Raw genomic sequence first — 17,242 nt, forward strand, 5'->3', positions numbered from 1 at the left:
TGTAGTTTGAGGCTAGGAGCCGAGCTCCCTAGCGCCGGGTTGGGGCGGCAGAGAAACTACAAGTCCCAGGGGGCGCGGCGTGACCGCCTGGAGGGCGGGGGGTACGAAAGAGGACCCTGGAGGGCGCCGGGGTGAGTGAGGGGCCGGGGACAGGCGGGCGAGGGGCGGGCCGGGGGCGGGGGCAGCCCCTGGGAGCGGACCACCGGGCCGGGCGGGGGCGGGGCGCGGGGTCCGGCCGCCCCACTCCCTCCGAGCTCCCCGGCCTTGTCGCCGGCTCGGGACCCCGCCTTGGGGAGCCGACGCCCCGACCCCGCGGGAGGGCCCGCGAGTCCGTGCCTCCGGCGTCGCCTGAAGTTCCCCTGATTTCAGTGCATTTATCGCCACCAAAGTGCCAAGCCTTGTCGAACAGAGTCTTGAGCGTCGTCACCATGACAATTTAACTGACGTTTCAGTTTAAGTTTAACCGAGGCCGGGGTTCGGACGCGCTTCCTACAGCGTTTCCAGGGTAGCGTGTTGGCAGCTCCTTTGTGGCTGAGCGCAGGTTGCCCCTTTTGTTCGCGTCTTCCTCAGGGTCGCCGCGGTGCCGGGCGGGCAGCGCCGGGCCTCGTCCTTCTCCGCCCTCGGCCCGGCTCCCGCCGAGCAGCCTGTGCCCAGCCAGGATCTGGGCGGCCACGGTGACTTTAGAAGCTCCTAGGAGAAAATAAAATCTGGATTTTCCGGGAAGTTTCTTCCCCTGGCGCAGGCGCACTGCACCCCGCGCAGCGCACTACTCGTCGGAGGGTGGTCATCCGAGGACCCCCGAGGGCACCTCCCAATCCCTCCCTGCCTCGCCCTGTTCCGCAAGGTAAGCTGTGATTTGTCTCGTAATTCATTTGAAGAATGACCACTCGTCACCACAGCACTGAGAATTAAGCATCCCCAAAGCCAGGAAGCCCCCAGTTGGCTCCAGGAGTCCGCCGTTAACGTCAACACGCGTCCTTCGCATCCCGTCCCGTCGTTTACAGCACTGATTCTCTGTCAGCGCGAGATGGCAGTTTTAGGATGAAAAGCAGGTGAATGAGGAGGGCCACGGTTCACATTGGTGCCCTTTACTTGCCAAGGTGCCCCGCAGTACCTGCACTGATGGGCTGGGGGTCCATGGGCCCACCTGTGTTGTGCTTAACAGTAGGAGAAACGGAAAGATCAGCACACGTGAGCTTGGAATCTGGTGATCCCCCGCCCCACTCCTCTCTCCAGCCACAGCCACCAGGAGGGCACTGAGTATTTGCATGTCCACCACCCGGGCAGTGGTCACCCAGGTGAGGCTTCCTGTTGGAGAGTCTGTTGTCCTGCAAGCACCCAACCCCTATTGATTGATCAGAGTAATTCCACCCAGTTACCTGATGTGTTCCTTGTTGAGAATCACAGTGGCTTCTTCACTGAAACCAGTTCTTCCAAGGAATAGTGAGAGTTGTGGAGGAACACATAGTACAATTCAGATTCTCACCAAACTTTTCATCACTTCATAGAAATTTTTGGACCCAATTACTTAGCTTTTTGGCTCTAATGAGATTTTTAAAACAGGAAATGAATTGCTTTTATTCAGTTAGTGATTACATACAATTCACATAAGTGAAGTGCAGAGGTCCAATTTGACCAGGTTTGGCAAATGCATCCGACTGTATAACCTGCACACCCTTCATGACAAAGGTGTTTCTGTCATCGCTGAAAGTTCCCTCATGTTGTGGGTTTATAGTCTGTTTTCCCCCCCAGGTTTGTGTGTTGAAGCCCTGGCCCCCAGCTTGGTGATGTCTTGAGGTGGGGCCTTTGGGAGGTGATCAGCAGGAGGCGGGGCCCTGGTGGGATTAGTGCCCCAATAACAAGACAGAGAGACCTCCCCTCCCTGCTCTGCCCCAAGGAAAGGCCGTGAGGACAGTGAACGTCTGCAGGCCAGGAAGGGCCCTCACCATACACTGGGTCTGCTGGCACTTTGACCTTGGGCCCCCGCCCCCAGATTTGTGAGGAACAAGGTCTTGTCTAAGCTTCCCTGGGCTGACTGAGGCCTTGTAAGCCTTCCCAGACCTGCCCTGCCAGAAGCAGGCGCAGTTCTGATTTCTGCCGCCTCTCCTTAGTGGAGCCCGTGTTAGACCTATTTTAATGGAGCACTGGGCTGTGGGTAGCTGGATGCCTGTCCTGGAATGGCACTTGGGTGGGCCTCTGGGGTTGTCTCGTGTGACGAGGTTATGCAAATTTTTGAACATGTGTCCATCTGTGGCGCCCAATTGGACCTCTTTTCTGAAGCATCAGATCAAGTCTTTTGCCTTTTAAAAAATTTTCGAGTTGTAAAGTTCTCTGTATCTTTTGGGTACGAGTCTTTTCAGATGTTATATAGTGAATGTTATCTCCCATTCTTTGACTTGCCTACTCTTTACTAATGGTGTCTTTTTAAAATTAACTTTAAAATTTTTGGAGTAGTTTTAGATTTACAGGAAAGTTGCAAACTGAGGCAAACATGTTGCAAACACGTGTCGAAGTTAAGATGGAACAGTGCTCCGTGATTGTTACCCAGCCTCCAGGCTTCAGGTTCCTTGCTTCCCCAGTGGCCCCTTTCTGCCCTGGGTCCCATCTGCAACCCCATTTTTTCATGATGTGACTGTTGAGGAGGGTTGCTCAGGTATTTTGTGGACTGTCCCTGGTTTGGGGTTTGTTGAATGTGTTTTCTTGTGTTTAGACAGGGTTTGTGGGTTTTTGGAAAGAGCAGCCCGGAGGTGAGGTGGCCCTCTGGTCACCTCACATCAGAGGCGCCTGATGTCCCCATGATGTCATGGGGGTGTCAGCCTAGCCACCGGGAGCTCCCCAGCCCCCTGCCCGCCCGTCGTTTGAGCCGGTCCTTCCTTTCTGGCACCACCAGCTGCTCCAGCTTCACTTCATCCTGTGTCTCTGCCTCAGCCTAGAATCACCGAGTTCTCGGGAGCTGGTTCATTTCACCGGAGAGCAGGGTTTGGAAACCAGGCCCGGGGCTGTGGGGGTGGGCACTGCTGCTGGGGTCTCATTGCCTGCAGTCTGTTCGTCCGCGAGTCTGTCATCTGTAACTGCAGTGCTTGCGTGTGACCTCCGCACTCCCACTGCCATCCAACTCCAGGGTGTGTTCATCCGTACACCCACCTTGGGAAGCACACACATCAGCTCATGGACCCTGCTTATATTCAGTTTCCTTTTATCATTGGTCTTACAGTTTCCGGTCAGAACACTGTCTTCCGTCCCTGTCAGGGTGTTGGTGGCACAGGCTGTGATACAGGTAGATTCAGTGGTCACAGTCTGCGTTCCAGCCTGCGATCCCTGACGTCCTGGTTGGTGGTGTTGATTTTTTTGCATCTATTGAAGCCGCTTCTCTGTGATATGTATATATGTGGGTTTTGACAAATGCATAGAGTTTATATTCACCATAATGGTGTATTTTAATGAGCAGAAGTTTTTCATATTAAGTTCAGTTTATCAATTCTTTTCCTTTTTTGGTTCGTGCTTTCTGAATCCTATTTAAAAGTCTTTGCCTAATCAAAAGTCACAAAGATAGTTTACTGTAGAAGGTTTATAGATTCAGTTTTGTGTTTGGCTCCATGATCTGTCTCTACTTGATTCATCATGTCATGTTTGTCCAGGTTTACTTTTTATTCCATGTGAGTAGCCAGTTGTCCCAGCACCATTTGTTGAAAAAACTTTCATTTCCTGACTGAATTGCTTTGGCGTTTTGTCAAAAATCACTGGACTGTGTTTGTGAGGGTCTGTTTCTGGATTCTCTTTTCTGTTACATTGCTCTGTCTGTTTATCTGTTCATCAATTCACACTGTCTTGTGACTTTACAGTAAATCTTCAGGTAAGATCCTGTAGGTCCTCCATCCTTGTTCTTTTTAAAAATTGCTTTGGCCAGACAAGGTTCTTTGCATTTTCATGTAAATTCTAGGATCAGTTTGTTAATCTCTTAAAAAAAAAAAAAAGAAAAAGAAAAAGCATGCTGTAATTTTGATTGGGATTATATTAAATACTAGATCAGTTTGGGGAGAAATTACATCTTCATAATATTGAGTTCTCTAATCCACTGACTTGGGTTAATGGATACATCATACTCTTATTATTTATATTATATACATACACAACCCCAGTGTATGTATAAAGCAGTTTTAGAATTGTTCTCTGTGTGTGTGTGTGTGTGTTTATGTTGAGATGTGTAAGCCACTATGTATGTCTTTCCATTACTTGGATCTTGAACTTCTCTCAGCAGTGTTTTATAGTTTTCTGTGTACAGGTCTTACACATTTTTTATTAAAATTATCCCCAGAAACAGATTGTTTTTGAATGCCGTTGTAAATGATATTTAAGTTTTATTTTCCAATTACTTGTTGCTAGTACATAGAAATAACAATTTGCTTTATATGTTGACTTTATATCCTTGGAACACTGCTGAATTCACTTACAAATTATAGTGGGTTTTTAAGATTTCCTAGTATTTTTCATGTGAGCAGTCCTGCCGTGCGTGCAAAGGCAGGATCGCTCTTCCTTTCTAATCTTTATGGCTTGTCTTCTGTTGTCTCCGCACTGGCAGGAGCACAGGCCAAGGCTGAGCAGATAGGCACCCTGGGCCTCTTCACTGCTAACACGACGTTAGCTGCAGGGTGTGTGGGTGTCTTTGTCAGGTTGAGGGTGTCTCCTTCTGTCTGTCATTTGTGCGAGTTATTCTGGGCCTGAAACTTTGTCAAATGCTGGTTTTGCTTCTGCTGAAATGGTTCCGTGATTTTTTTCCTCTTCAGTCTATTAAAGTGGTGGATTAAACTGACTGGTTTTGTTTGCTAAGCCAATCTTCTGTTCCTGGAAGAAATTCATTTGGTCATGTTGTCACTCTTTCAGTATTTCACTGAATGCAGGTTGCTAATGTTAAGACTTGTTGGATCTGCTTTCATGAGGGATGTTAATCCGCATTGTTTCCTTGAAATGTCCTTGTCTGGAATTCTGTCGAGGTCCTACTGGCCTGTCTCGCTTGCTGGCCTGGAGACAAGCTTGGATATGTCCCCTCGCTCTCTGTTTCCCGAAAGACTTTATGTGGTGTTGGCACTAGCCCTTCCTCAGTTACTTGATAGATTTCACCAGGAAAGCTATCTGTATTCAGTTTTCTTTGTGGGGAGTTTTAAAATGATGAATTCAGTTTCTTTAACGTATTTAAGGCTATGCAGATTTTCTGCTTCATTTTGTGTCGTTTTTAATAATTTGTATATTTAAATACACATGATAATTTTATCTAAGTTGTTGAATTTATTGGCATAAAGTTGTTTATAATATTGACTGATTTTCCTGCCATGTTTGCAAGATTTATGGTGATGTCTGCTCTTTCATTTCTGATATAGATAATTTGTGTTGACATTTTTTTCTTTTCTTTCTTTTTTTTTTAATGGAGATGCTAGAGATTGAACCCAGGACCTCGCGCATGCTAAGTACGCTGTCTACTACTGAGCTACACCCTCCCCCGACATTACATTTTTTTCTTGACTCTTCTTGCTAGAGGTTGATCAATTTTATGAATCTTTTCAATGATTCAATTTTTGACTTTGCTTATTTTCTCAAATTTTTGTTCGTTTTCTGTTTCATTCATTTCCACTCTTATTATTTCCTTTCATTTGCCTACTGTGGGTTTAGTTCACTCTTCTTTTTCTGTCTTCTTAAGATGGATGCATAAATCATTGATTTTACACTTGTCTTCTTTTCTTATTCAGGCATTTAAAACTATAAATTTCTTTCTAAACACTGCTTTAGCTTCTTACACAAAATCTGATATGTTGCACTTTATCTTTCCATTAAAAATATTTTGGCATTTCCTTTGTTTGATCCATGAGTTATTTAGAAGTCTGTTGTTTAATTTACAAGTGTTTGGCGATTTTCTAAATATCTTTTGTTATTGCTTCTTAATATAATTCCATTTAGTCAGAAAATATATACTCTGTGATTTTTGACTCTGAAAATCATTGACATTTGTTTTATGGTCTAGCATATGGTCTGTGTTAGTGAATACTTTGCACTTAGGAAGGATATGTATTCCATGTTTGTTGAAAGTCATGTTCTATAATTATCAGTTGAGTTAGTGGATAATATTGCCCAAATGTTTTATATTTTTACTATTTTTTTGTGTATTTTTTCCATCAATTATTGAAAGAGGGGTAGTAAAGTTTCTAATCATGGTTGTGAATTTGTCTTTTCCTTTTAGTTTTGCCAACTTATTCTTCATGTCTTTGGAAAAGTTTTATTAAGTGCATACATACTTAAGATGAATTTATCTTCTTAATGAATTTTCTCTGTTATTGTTGCAAAAGGTCCCTCTTTTTTCTAAGGCAGTAATCTTGCTGAAGTATCCTTTGTCTGACAGCAGTGTACCTACATGAGTGTTCTTACACTCGGTGTTTGTATGGATTCCCTTTTCCATCCTGTGCTTTCAGTCTGTTTGTGTCTTTATGCTTAAAGCTTGTTTCTTATAAAGCACATGTCATTTGGTCTTGCTTTCTATCCAGTCTGATAATCTCTACTTTTTAATATAACCATAATAATGACCATTGATTGAGACACTTCATATGCATTATGTAATTTCATTTTTTCCTGATTTGTTTAATTGAGGTGAAATATTTATAACATAAAACTTAACCACTTTAACTGTTTTTGAGTGTATATAGTCTGTGGCATTAAGTATATTTACAATGTTGTACAACCCTCACCACCGTCTCTGGAACTTTTTGATTGTCAACAAACTGAGACCCTGTCCCCATTAAACACGAACTCCACACCCCTGCCCCCGACCCAGCCCCTGGCCCCACTGTTTGGTGATCCTCAAGACATCATATAAGTGAGGTCATGCATTATTTGCCGTTTTGTGACTTCTTATTTCACTTAGCATAATGCCATCCATGTTATAGCAGATGTCAAATTTTCCTCCTTTTTAAGGCTGAATAATATTCCATGGTATGGATGGACCACATTTTGTTTATTCACTCATTGGTCAATGGATATTTGGGTTGCTTCCACCTTTTTGGCTTTTGTGATAATGCTGTTATAAGCACAAGTGTACAAATATCTCTTAAAGACCCTGTTTTCAGTTTGAGTATACACCCAGAAGTGGAATTGCTGCATCATATGGTAATTTTGTGTTTTATTTTTTGAGAACCTGCCATACCATTTTCTATCACAGCTGCACCATTGTACATTTTTACCAGCAATGGACAAGGATTTCAGTTTCTCCACATCCTTGCCAACATTTGTTATTTGTTTTTTTGATAGTAGCCATCCTTATGGGTGTGGAGTAGTATATTTGCTACATTTCCCTAATGGTTGGTGATGTTAATCTCTACTTTTTAATTGGAATATTTAGTCCATTTATATTTAGTACAATTATTAGGGTATTTGGATTTAAATCTACCATCTTGATGTTTGATTTCTGTTTTTCCATCTGTTTCTCTGTTTCTTCTTTCCTCCTTTTTTTTTTTTTTTTTTTGGTGAATCAAGTTTTAAACAATTCTGTTTTATCTCCTTTACTGACTGAAACAGTGATTCCAAAGACAGATAGGTAGAAACCATGTAGTCCACAGAAAAACAGGGAAAATGATTGGGGTAAAAGCATGAAGACCCTTAGGGACCAATGGGACAGTGTGACATGTCCAACACATGAGTAATTACAGAGCCCAGAGGGGAGGCGGGGGACACAGTGAGACAGAAGTGCTTGAAGAACAATGATCAGAATCTTTCCGAATTTGGTGAAAGAAGTAAAATTGTAGACTTAAGAAGCTCAGTGAATCCCAAACAGTATAAATATCACCAAAAACACACCTAGACATCATTTTCACATTATTGAAAAACTGTAAGATTAACTTTAAAAATCTTGAAAGCAGCCAGAGAAAAACAACAGATTACACGCAGCATTGCAGAGACCATGAACTTACTGTCAGGAATGATGATGCCAGAAGCAAGTGGAGCTGCATCCTTAAAAGTGCTGAAAGAGAGATAGTCAACATTGAATTCTATACCCTTCACAAGTGAGTGTTACATACAGATGTCTTCAGAAAAAGGAACACTAAGAGAATTTGTTGCCTTCAACTGTCTGCTGCCAGAAGTGCCAGAGGAGGGTTTTCCAGGCTGCAGACACATGGTGCTGGAGTGAAACTCTAGTCCTTATGAGTGAGTGATGAGCATCACAGAGGGTAAATGCCTGGGGAAACGTTTTCTTTAAGATACATATTTAAAGAAAAATCAAAACCAATCTTGGGTTTGTAACGCATGCAGATGAGACACGTATGACAACTGAAACATAAAGAGCAGTAGACGCACGTGGACCTGCAGGGTCTGCATTTGCATGACGTCCTCCATCCTCGTTCTGAGCAGGCTGTGAAACAGCAGGGATGTGTGTTGCAGTCCTTAGAGCAACAACCATAAAGATAATACAAAGAATTGTAACTAAAGAACCAAAAGATAAATTGAATGGGAATTTCAAAAAATATTCAAATAATATAAGATGGGAAAGAGAGAGGAATGAAACACCAGCGGGACAAGTAGGAAATAAATTATAAAACAGCAGCCCTAAGTCCAGCTGTAGAGTCATGCATTTGCCAAAGCCCAACAGCGAGAGCGGCCCTGATGTAAACATGGACTTGAGGCGACAGTGACGTGTCAGCGTAGGTTCATCACGGTACCTCTTTGGGGCAAGACTTTGACAGCTGGGGATGCTCTGCTTGTGTAGGGGTGTTGGGTGTAGGAGACCTCCCTTATTTCCTGCTCAATTTTGTTGTGAACCCAAAACTGCTCTAGAAGATAAAGTCTTTTATGTACAAGGAACAAGCAGAAAGCAAATAATAAAATAGTAGATCTAAGTCTAGCCACAGTGATAATTACACTAAATGTTAATGGACTAAACTCTCCAGTTAAAAGGTAGAGATTATCAGACTGGATAAATAAGCAAGACCCTACTACGTGCTGCCTATAGGAGGTTCACTTTAAATATAAAAAACACACATTGAAAATAAGTGGATGCAAAATGTGTATATATACAACCAGCATAAGAAGTCTGGAGTGGCTAAATTAATGTCAGATAAAGTAGGTTCAAGATACAGAGTATTACCAAAGATACTGGGGAAATTCTAATGATAAAGGAGTTGTTTCATCAGGAAAGCGTATCGCTTATGAATGTGCCTCAGAACAAACGAAGTAACAGAGCCTCAGAACAAACGAAGCAAACTGACAGAATTAAAGGAAGAAATAAGCAGTTTCACAATCATATGTGATCTTAACGTCTCTCTCTCTCACCAGTCTCTCTCTCTCACCAATCGTTAGCACAAAAGACTTAAAGAAATCAGTAAAGACATGGAGAGTCTGAGCAGTGCTCCCAGGCATCCTGACCCGATTGATGTTTGTACAGAGCTACACCCATCAGAAGCAGAATATGGATTCCTATTTAGTTTACAACTGCTGTGCCCTCAAACAAGTTTCAAAAAAAAAAGGAAGGAAAGCTGTATTTGTTTGCAAAGATCATGATTATTTACATAGAAGATCCTAAGAAATCTACAAAAAACTGCTAGAACTCTTAAGTGAATTAAGCAAAATCTCAGAAATTAAGGTTAATGTGCAGATTTTACTTGCATTTTATATACTAACTGCAAACTATTGTAAAATGAAATTAGAGATCTAATTCTTTTTGCAAAGTAACAAAAAATAAAATATTTAGTAATGAGTTTAACAAAAGGTGTGGAAGACTGTCTCTTCACTAAAGGCCACAGAACATTGCCGAGAGAAACGAAAGACAGCTTGAGGAACTGGAGACAGGTAGCATGTTCACAGATTGGAAGATGGCCTGGCTCATGTTGTTACAGCGTCATTTATCCATCTGAACTGCAGCAGGCTCTTTTGTCATGACAAGATGATTCTGAAGTATGGAATGCCGGTGACCGAGACTTGTCAAAGTGATTAAACAGAGCAGGGCTTTACTCCACCAGGTGTCAGACTCTCTGTAAAGCTTCAGTAGTTGAGGTTCAGTATGTGTCCTTGGTGAAGGAAAGACACGTAAGTGAGTGGAATAGAATAGAAAGTCCAGAAATAGACCCACACACGACAGCTGATTCCCAACAAAGGTGTCGAGATAATTCAACATAGAAAGGAAAGTTTTTTTAATGAATGGTCCTGCAGCAACTGGATGTACATAGAGAAAGAGACAACCTTGATCTTTGCTTGACACCATCCTCGCAAAAGCAGTTCACAATATACAGACTGAGACTATAAAACTTGTAGAAGAAAACACAGGGAATCTTTGTGACCCTGAGGTCAAGGCAGGGATTCCTTAGGATGCAGAAAGCAAGAACCATAAAAGAAAAAAACCAATGCATTCAATTTTATCAAAATGTAAGCATTTGTTCTCCTAAAGATACCCTTAAGAAAATGAAATGGCAAGTCACAGATGGGAGACAATGTTTGCAGTGCATTTACCTGACAACACATGAGGAACTAGCACATAATAATAGATAACCTGACTGAACAAGGTGGCCCAGAGGTGCGGATGGTTATGTCACAGGAGAGGTGGGAAGACGTGTGTACGCTGAGAAGCAGAAGAGAGATGCTGACTGTCGTTGGTTACCAGGGAAATGCAGGATGAAACATCCAGGAGGACCCGCTGCTTGCCCACCAGTGCGAGGCCACGAGCTGGCAAGGCTGGAGCAGCTGAGCCGTGTACCGTGCTGGTGGGGGTGTACACACGGCCGCCACTGGAAGACAGGTGGGCAGCTTCTCAGAAGGTCACCTGGGCCCAGTGGTTCCGGGCCTAGGTATTTATCCAAGAGAAAGGAAGACTGGTGTCCATGCAGAGGTGGGCACAAGAACATCCCTGCAGCATCACCCAGTCACCAAATGTGGACACCGCCCCGGCCCGTCGCAGCACTGGGTCTAGGACATCCTCACCACAGACACCGTCCGGCCCCAGTGGACGATCTGAAGATCACCATGGGAAGGGAAGGAGCCAGGCACAGGGTGTGTGTGTGCAGTGTGGTCCGCTCGCCTGAAGCCTGGAAGACACAGCCTGATGTACAGAGGCAGGGCAGCCCAGGGGCTGGGCCAGGGGCTGAGGGAGGGGGCGTCCCACGTGGTTTGGACTCTTTAAGTGGTGCGGTATGTAAACGATACTCAGTAGTGTTGACTGGGTGGCAGACGGAGGTGCTGGTTGAGATCTGATTCCTGAATCGAAGGTGTCAGTGCGTCCGTGACATCAGTAGTAGAGAAGGTGCAGCAGGAGAAGCCTGTGTTTTTAATGGGACGGCGTGATGGGGGTGGGGAGGGGCAGCGTCCTCCGTCAGCACTGGACTGACCTGGCATAAAGCCAGTGACCCTGGGACCCTGGCCTTCACCCTCCACCTGCTCAGCACCAGGGCCCCGAGGCCCTGGGCCAGTGGAGCCAGAACAGCTCCTCATCCCCCAGCCTCAGGGCATACTTTTCAGACATGTGAGAAGCTGTCTCTGGGACCTGACCCTGTTCCCTGCTCATGCCCTACGTCGTCACGTAAAGTCTTTTTAGAGGTGACCTTTATGTGTTCGGGACAGATAATTGTGATTACCACCTTGCAGGTGAGAAATCTGTCAGAAACCTGACTAACGATTTCCTTCAGGGGCTGTGAAGGTTGGTGCATTTTTCTCTGAGCCGCGTTCTGTACGCCACCAGGAACCCTGAGCTGCGTGGGCTGTCAAGTTTCAGGTGTTTTTCGTGTTAGGAGGTGTCTTTCCCTTGTGGTCCCATTTGCCTGTCTGCACTCTGTGCCCACGGACGATCAGAGCGTTTGTGCCCCAGCACTGCCTGCGCCCTGGCTCCTCTCCCCCAGCCTGACGTTGCTCACACCCTTCCCATAATGACAGCAGGGCGAGCAGGTGGATGTGCTCGAGATGCAAAGTGGCATCCAGACCCCTCCCCTCAGTCCTTCTTCCAGGAAGCAGCTGAAAGCGGTAGAGGAGGGAGTGAGTCTGCCCAGCCTCTCTGGCCCCGGCCCTAGGGGCTCCTTCTGGGCAGTCCTGTCAGAACTTGAGCCCCTGAGGCCGAGGCCCTGACCTGGTTTGGCTTCGCTTGACCAGCGGTGGGGCCTCACCCATCAACCTCAGTTTGCAGGCCTTAGACTGAGGGTCTGCCGGGCTCTGGGACCCTGACTCCCTGGTGCTCAGCACCCTTGCCTCGACGCCTGAGGGCCTGGATGTCTGCAGCTCGCGGCCAGGAGGGCCAGGTAAGGGTCCTCTGCCCCGGCCCCGGCCTGGTGCCCTGCTGGGAAGGCGACATCTGTGCCCTCTCCCGCAGACCCTGTGCTCCGGAACATGGTGCCGCAACGCGCCATCCTCCTGGCCGGTCTCCTGGTGGAAGTTGCCAGCAAGTCCTCAGAAAGTGTGGTAAGCACCTGCCTCATGGCGGCAGGGCTGCAGGTGGGCTCTTTGCCCGGGGGTCTCACCCTTCCTTTAGGCGTCACCCTTGCCCCGGCCCCAGAGATGCTGGCCCTGCCCACTGTCGGGGTCGGAGGGAGGGCAGCAGACAAGGCCCCATGCTGGTACCTGGTCTGTTCTGCCTGCAGGAACCTCCTTTCTCTCTTTGTCCAACTGGACCACTCGCTGGAGCTGGAATAGGGTCTCCACAGGGCAGGCGAGGGACAGATGTGCGCTCTAGGTGCACTGCAGCCAGGTCGTGGCTCTCCTGAGCTGGGACACGGGTGTTCTGAGTGGTGGTTGGGGGGCGGGGGGCAGGGGGCCATGTCCGCACACTCAATGCTTGTCCTCCAGGATGGTGGCCCTTCCAGCAGCTCTGCCTCTGCAGGATTGGGGCCGGGACAGCTGGGTGTCCCTCTTGGGCTCGGCCTCCGCACCAGTGTGCTCCGACAGTTCCTCAGTCGCTCTTAGATGCCCTTTGCCAGTCACCGTGTTCCCGCCAGCTCAGCTGGGAGGAGCACATGGAGCAGAGCCCTTGGAAGCCCCCTCGAGGCCCCCCGTGTCTGGTCTGTAAGCACATGGACCCGGCAGGCATGCCTTCACCCCTCGAAATGCTGCCCTAGGCCAGACGCTTCCTCTTTGGGGGCCAAGCTGGAAACCCCTGATGGAGAGGTGTCTGTAGAATTGCAGAAACATCATAGCAGCACCCAGGACGGCAGGCTCTTTGGTCGGAGTGCAGAGCAGACACACTGTTTTGGCCGCCCAGGCCTCTCACCAGAGGGACCGGGGGTCTGGGTTTACCTCCCTGTTTCACCATAGTCTAGAAATGCATGTGCTTCCTTTTCAGGAAGGGTCTAGAGTTGGTGCTGAGCAGGGCTTAGCAGCTTAGCCCTTCCATTTTCAAAGCCACCATCCATCTGCGAGTGGCAACTAACATAAATAACTTCATAGTTGAAGTGCCCGCCCTGTGCCTGCCTGTGGCCCACAGGACAAGAGGCCCCAGCTCTGCCTGGGACCCAGGAGACCCACGTGAGAGAGGCCCCGAGTGGGCGAGTGGGGAGGAGACGACAGGGCACCTGCAGGGTGGGAGGCCCTCAGGACTGCCCCTGCCCACCAGGCTGCTCCCAGCCCAGACCCATGGCCAGAATCTCTGGGTGGGCCCCAGGGAGTCTCCTTCCCAGCTCTGGGAGTCCAGATGCCAAGGTCCAGCAGGACACTTTAGTTGTTTATTCAGTCATCAAACACTTGCTGGGGAGACCAGGGAGCATCCGTCAGGTGTGACTGTGCGTCCTTACCTCGCTCTGGGTTGGCAGGCCTGATGCTGACTAGAAGAGGCTGGAGCCCTCGGCGTTGCGATGAGCTTGAGAGGAGCCCCCTCATGGACGCCACCCTCCCTCTGCCTGGCCTGCCTGGCCTGCACTAGCCGCCCAGCCGTGGGGTCTGGAAACTCACTGCCATTTCCCCTCCAGGGTCAGCAGCCTGAGTGTTGTATGGACATGGCGGACGCCAATGCCACCTGCCCAGGCACAAGCCTGTGTGGCCCAGGTAAGCTTTGGCATGAGCTCATGTGAGCAGGGGGCACACAGACCCTCAGGAAGGAGGGGTGGAGGGGCAACAGAGGCAGTGAGGGTGGTGGGGCCTTGTGTGAGGCCTCCTCCCTCTTCCTGGATGGTGGAGGCAGGACCCCGTGGGGAGACAGTGCCCTGGGCAGTGGGAGTTGTGGGCAGGCAAGACTGTTGAGCTGGACCTGAGAACAAGCTGACGTAAGACAGAGTAACAGCAAAGCACACAAATGTGTACAGGCGTGCATGACACGGGGGTGGCTGGGTGAGCAGCAGGGCCTTGGTGCTCGCGCATCAGCTTGGACAGGGGCATTTGGGGCGAGTGAATGCAACACGGGCCTTGAAGGAAGGCGGGGAATGGTAGCGAGCTCGCCTGAGTCCCGCTGCCTCCTGGTTCAGGGAGGGCGTCTCCCATCGGGGGTTGTCTCTCACGTCAGAGGCGACGTCTTCTGGTTTCCTTCAGGCCCCACTTGGAACTTTACCTTCAGCACGTTTCACATTAAAGTAAAGGCCAGGTTGGTAGCTGTGGAGAGAAACTGGGTTAGAAGTTGTGAGATAAGAGCTCCACAAAGGGAAGAGAAAACACGACGAGACAAGCAGAGGAGACCCAGAAAAGCGCCAGGTCCCCGTCTCACTGGCCCTCAGTCCTGGGACAGGCCATCCCGTTTGACATGTTGGCGGGGGTGTTGCAGGTGGCTTCCCACCGAGGGGCGACAGCTGTGGGAACTTTCTGAGGGGCCCACACGCAGCAGGTGACGTCCCTGAGTTCACCTCAAGTTGTCCAGCCTCGGCTTTCGGGGCTTCTGGAAAAGGACGCTTTTAGTTCTTGGTGATATCAAGTCAGAAGTGTCAGAGAACATGGAAGCGTTAGTTGGGAGAGCTGGAGCCAGATATGGGAGGAGAACGGGAGAATCCAGGATCTGGCCCAGCAGGTGGATGGCCCTCAAGGACCATGAACAGGACTGGGACCTGCTGTCCCCCAGACCAGTCATCGTCTCCTGAAACGCAGTTTCTTTCTAAATCCCCTCCACTTCTACCAAGAAAAATCACAGCAAGACTAATTGCTTTCTAAAAAATAAATAAATACATGTATTTTTTTTGGTTAGTGGAGGTGCTGGGGGTTGAACCCAAGACCGTGTGCATGCTCAGAATGTGCTCTGCCACTGGACTATACCCCCACCCTCCAAGACTAATTGCTTGTAAAATAGGTCTAGCCTCACATGAAGAAATTCTGCCTTTGTCCATAAACCCTATAGCAACGGCAACAACAAAACCCAAAACCCCGAATCTAGCTTCGCCAAACTTGGCCTGATTGTCTAAGTAAGTTCAGCAAGAGCAGTGACTGACCACATGGGCTCTTTTGAAGTCTGGTTTGCTAGACCTTTTCACAAGGAACCAAACTGGACTCTCGAAGGCCTTTCAAGTCCAGGAAGCCAAGCCAAGGACTCACCACCAGACTTCACCTGCAGTGTCTATAATTTTGGGTGAATTCCCCTCTTCTTGAGTTCCCCATATCCTGGGGTTCCTGGCTCTGCCGGGAGGCGACTTTCCTTACTTACTGGGTGAGGCTGGGAACCCAGTAAGTCAGGCACCATGCTGTTTTTCCAAGGGGCTTTATGGCTCTGTGAAGTCAACTTTCACCCCTTAAACTTGCCTGGCCACTGTCCTGGCCCCCAGCCGTGGTTTGCCCCTGCACACACAGCCCAGAGGCAGCAGAGGGAGCAAGGGTCACTCCTGGGCCGGGGGCAGTGCACTGGTGGGGGAGGACCTTGTCCCTCGTGGAGGTGGGAGGTGGGGGTTCATCTCTGGTCCCTCCAGAGGTGAGGCTGTATGTACAGCACCTGTCAATTTCAGGTTCCCCTTTCAGCCTCTGAGGCCATTTCCATGGGAGTCCCCGAGTGAGAGAGGGCTGGCTGTGGTTCCCGTCAAGGTGGTTCTTTTTCTGGACTCCATCCAGACTAGCATCCGTGAATGAGTGTGCTTTTACAAACGCAAAAGTGTAGCACTTTCTGAAGACAGCCTGCTGATGCGGGCTTTGAGCTGAGCCCCTGTCTCTTGGTCACAGGTTGCTACGGGCGCTGGAGCGAGGACGGGACAGTCAGCTGCGTCCGGTGCAGGAACGGGACCCACAACAGCTCCGAGTGCAGAAGCCGTACGTCTTCGCCCGGTCCCCACCCCCCGCCCTCCGCGCCCACCTGCCTTCTTCTCACCGAGGGGCCACACCTCCGAGTTCTGAAGGAGGGGGTGGGGATTGTGTCTGTTGCCTCCACATCTCACCCTGGGCCACTGTCTCCCGGGGGGCGCCCCCCAGGAGCCCTCTCCCCAAGGCCTCTTGTCCATTCAGGACAGCTGTGGGGTGAGGGCTGCTCTGCCTCCACCGCCACTTCCCTTTCTCATTTCTGGCCCATGATTGCTGTTTGGGTTGTGCCTCCGGCTCCCCGGGGGTCCTCAGAGGGGTCCCCATGCGTGGTCCAGGAGCTCACCGTGGGTCTGGGCTGCCTGTGCCACCAGCAGCACCGACAGCTCTGCTCCCCTGCAGTCACTGGCCGGGGTGCACAGTCCCCTGTGAACAGGAGCGCAGGGATGCCTGGGCGGCCGAATTTCGGTAAGTTTCTTCCTCACCAGACCACCCCTCCACCCCGGAGGAAGCAGGACAGCATCTGAGCCATTCCCAGTGCAGACCCAACCACAGATGCTGGCCACAGCAGGGCCTCGTCCATGGTCAGGGTCAGGGTCCACCCCAGCCAAGAGCTCTGTGTACCAGGACCTAGCCCCGGCCACCTGCTCCGGACGGTCTGGAAGCTTGGCTGGCTTTGAAGTCAGGGTCTGGGGCTGATTAAAAAGGGTGGGGGGAGGCTGGGGTCATGGCTTGGGCCCACGGTGTGCCCCTGAATGGTCTGCTTAGTGGAAATTCTTACAGCTGCACATCTTAATCCTTTGCCTTGCTCGTAGCCCACCTGGCCCCAAGGTTGCTGGGAGCCGAGGATGGCGGTTCTCCAAGATGGGAGGACACCATCAGGTCCACTTGCCCCTGTCTCTGGTGGCTCTTCTACAGTGTAAGTCTCACAGGAGACTGCGAACACTGCAGGCTGGACAGACATGCCTGCACACCACTTGGTCCTCAGGGGCAGTCACAGGACCCCTCCTGGACACTCGGGTCCCTAGCCCACTCCTGCTGCCAGGCACCCATCGTACCTGAGATGCCCGCGGAACCACAGGGAGTGGCTGGGCTGTGGGGT

General features: G+C 49.2%; 2 protein-coding genes across 14 annotated transcripts in view; one reads left to right on the forward strand and one right to left on the reverse strand.

Annotated features, from left to right (window-relative positions):
• The window catches only part of C13H1orf159 (chromosome 13 C1orf159 homolog), a 21,161-nt gene continuing 3,919 nt past the window's right edge, over nt 1–17,242 (forward strand). For 5 of the 13 annotated variants that reach the window (XM_072975694.1, XM_072975696.1, XM_072975695.1 and 2 more), the window contains exons 1-5: nt 12,127–12,251; nt 12,323–12,411; nt 13,911–13,986; nt 16,069–16,155; nt 16,543–16,608. In XM_072975694.1, the coding sequence (XP_072831795.1) occupies nt 12,340–12,411; nt 13,911–13,986; nt 16,069–16,155; nt 16,543–16,608 (301 nt within the window). In that variant the 5' untranslated portion in view covers nt 12,127–12,251; nt 12,323–12,339. Of the gene's footprint in view, nt 132–570; nt 845–12,126; nt 12,252–12,322; nt 12,412–12,492; nt 12,698–13,910; nt 13,987–16,068; nt 16,156–16,542; nt 17,060–17,242 lie in introns of those variants that run through there. The other 8 variants (XM_072975690.1, XM_072975703.1, XM_072975702.1 and 5 more) reach the window with 5 other exon arrangements.
• Nucleotides 14,007–17,242, reverse strand: part of LOC102539029 (tyrosine-protein phosphatase non-receptor type 11-like) — a 26,237-nt gene continuing 23,001 nt past the window's right edge. The window contains exon 14 of the mRNA XM_072975689.1: nt 14,007–14,526. Coding sequence (XP_072831790.1) covers nt 14,463–14,526 — 64 coding nt within the window. The 3' untranslated portion in view covers nt 14,007–14,462. The remainder of the gene's footprint in view (nt 14,527–17,242) is intronic.

This window comes from Vicugna pacos, chromosome 13 (assembly GCF_048564905.1).
Source record: "Vicugna pacos chromosome 13, VicPac4, whole genome shotgun sequence".
NCBI classification, from domain to species: domain Eukaryota; kingdom Metazoa; phylum Chordata; class Mammalia; order Artiodactyla; family Camelidae; genus Vicugna; species Vicugna pacos.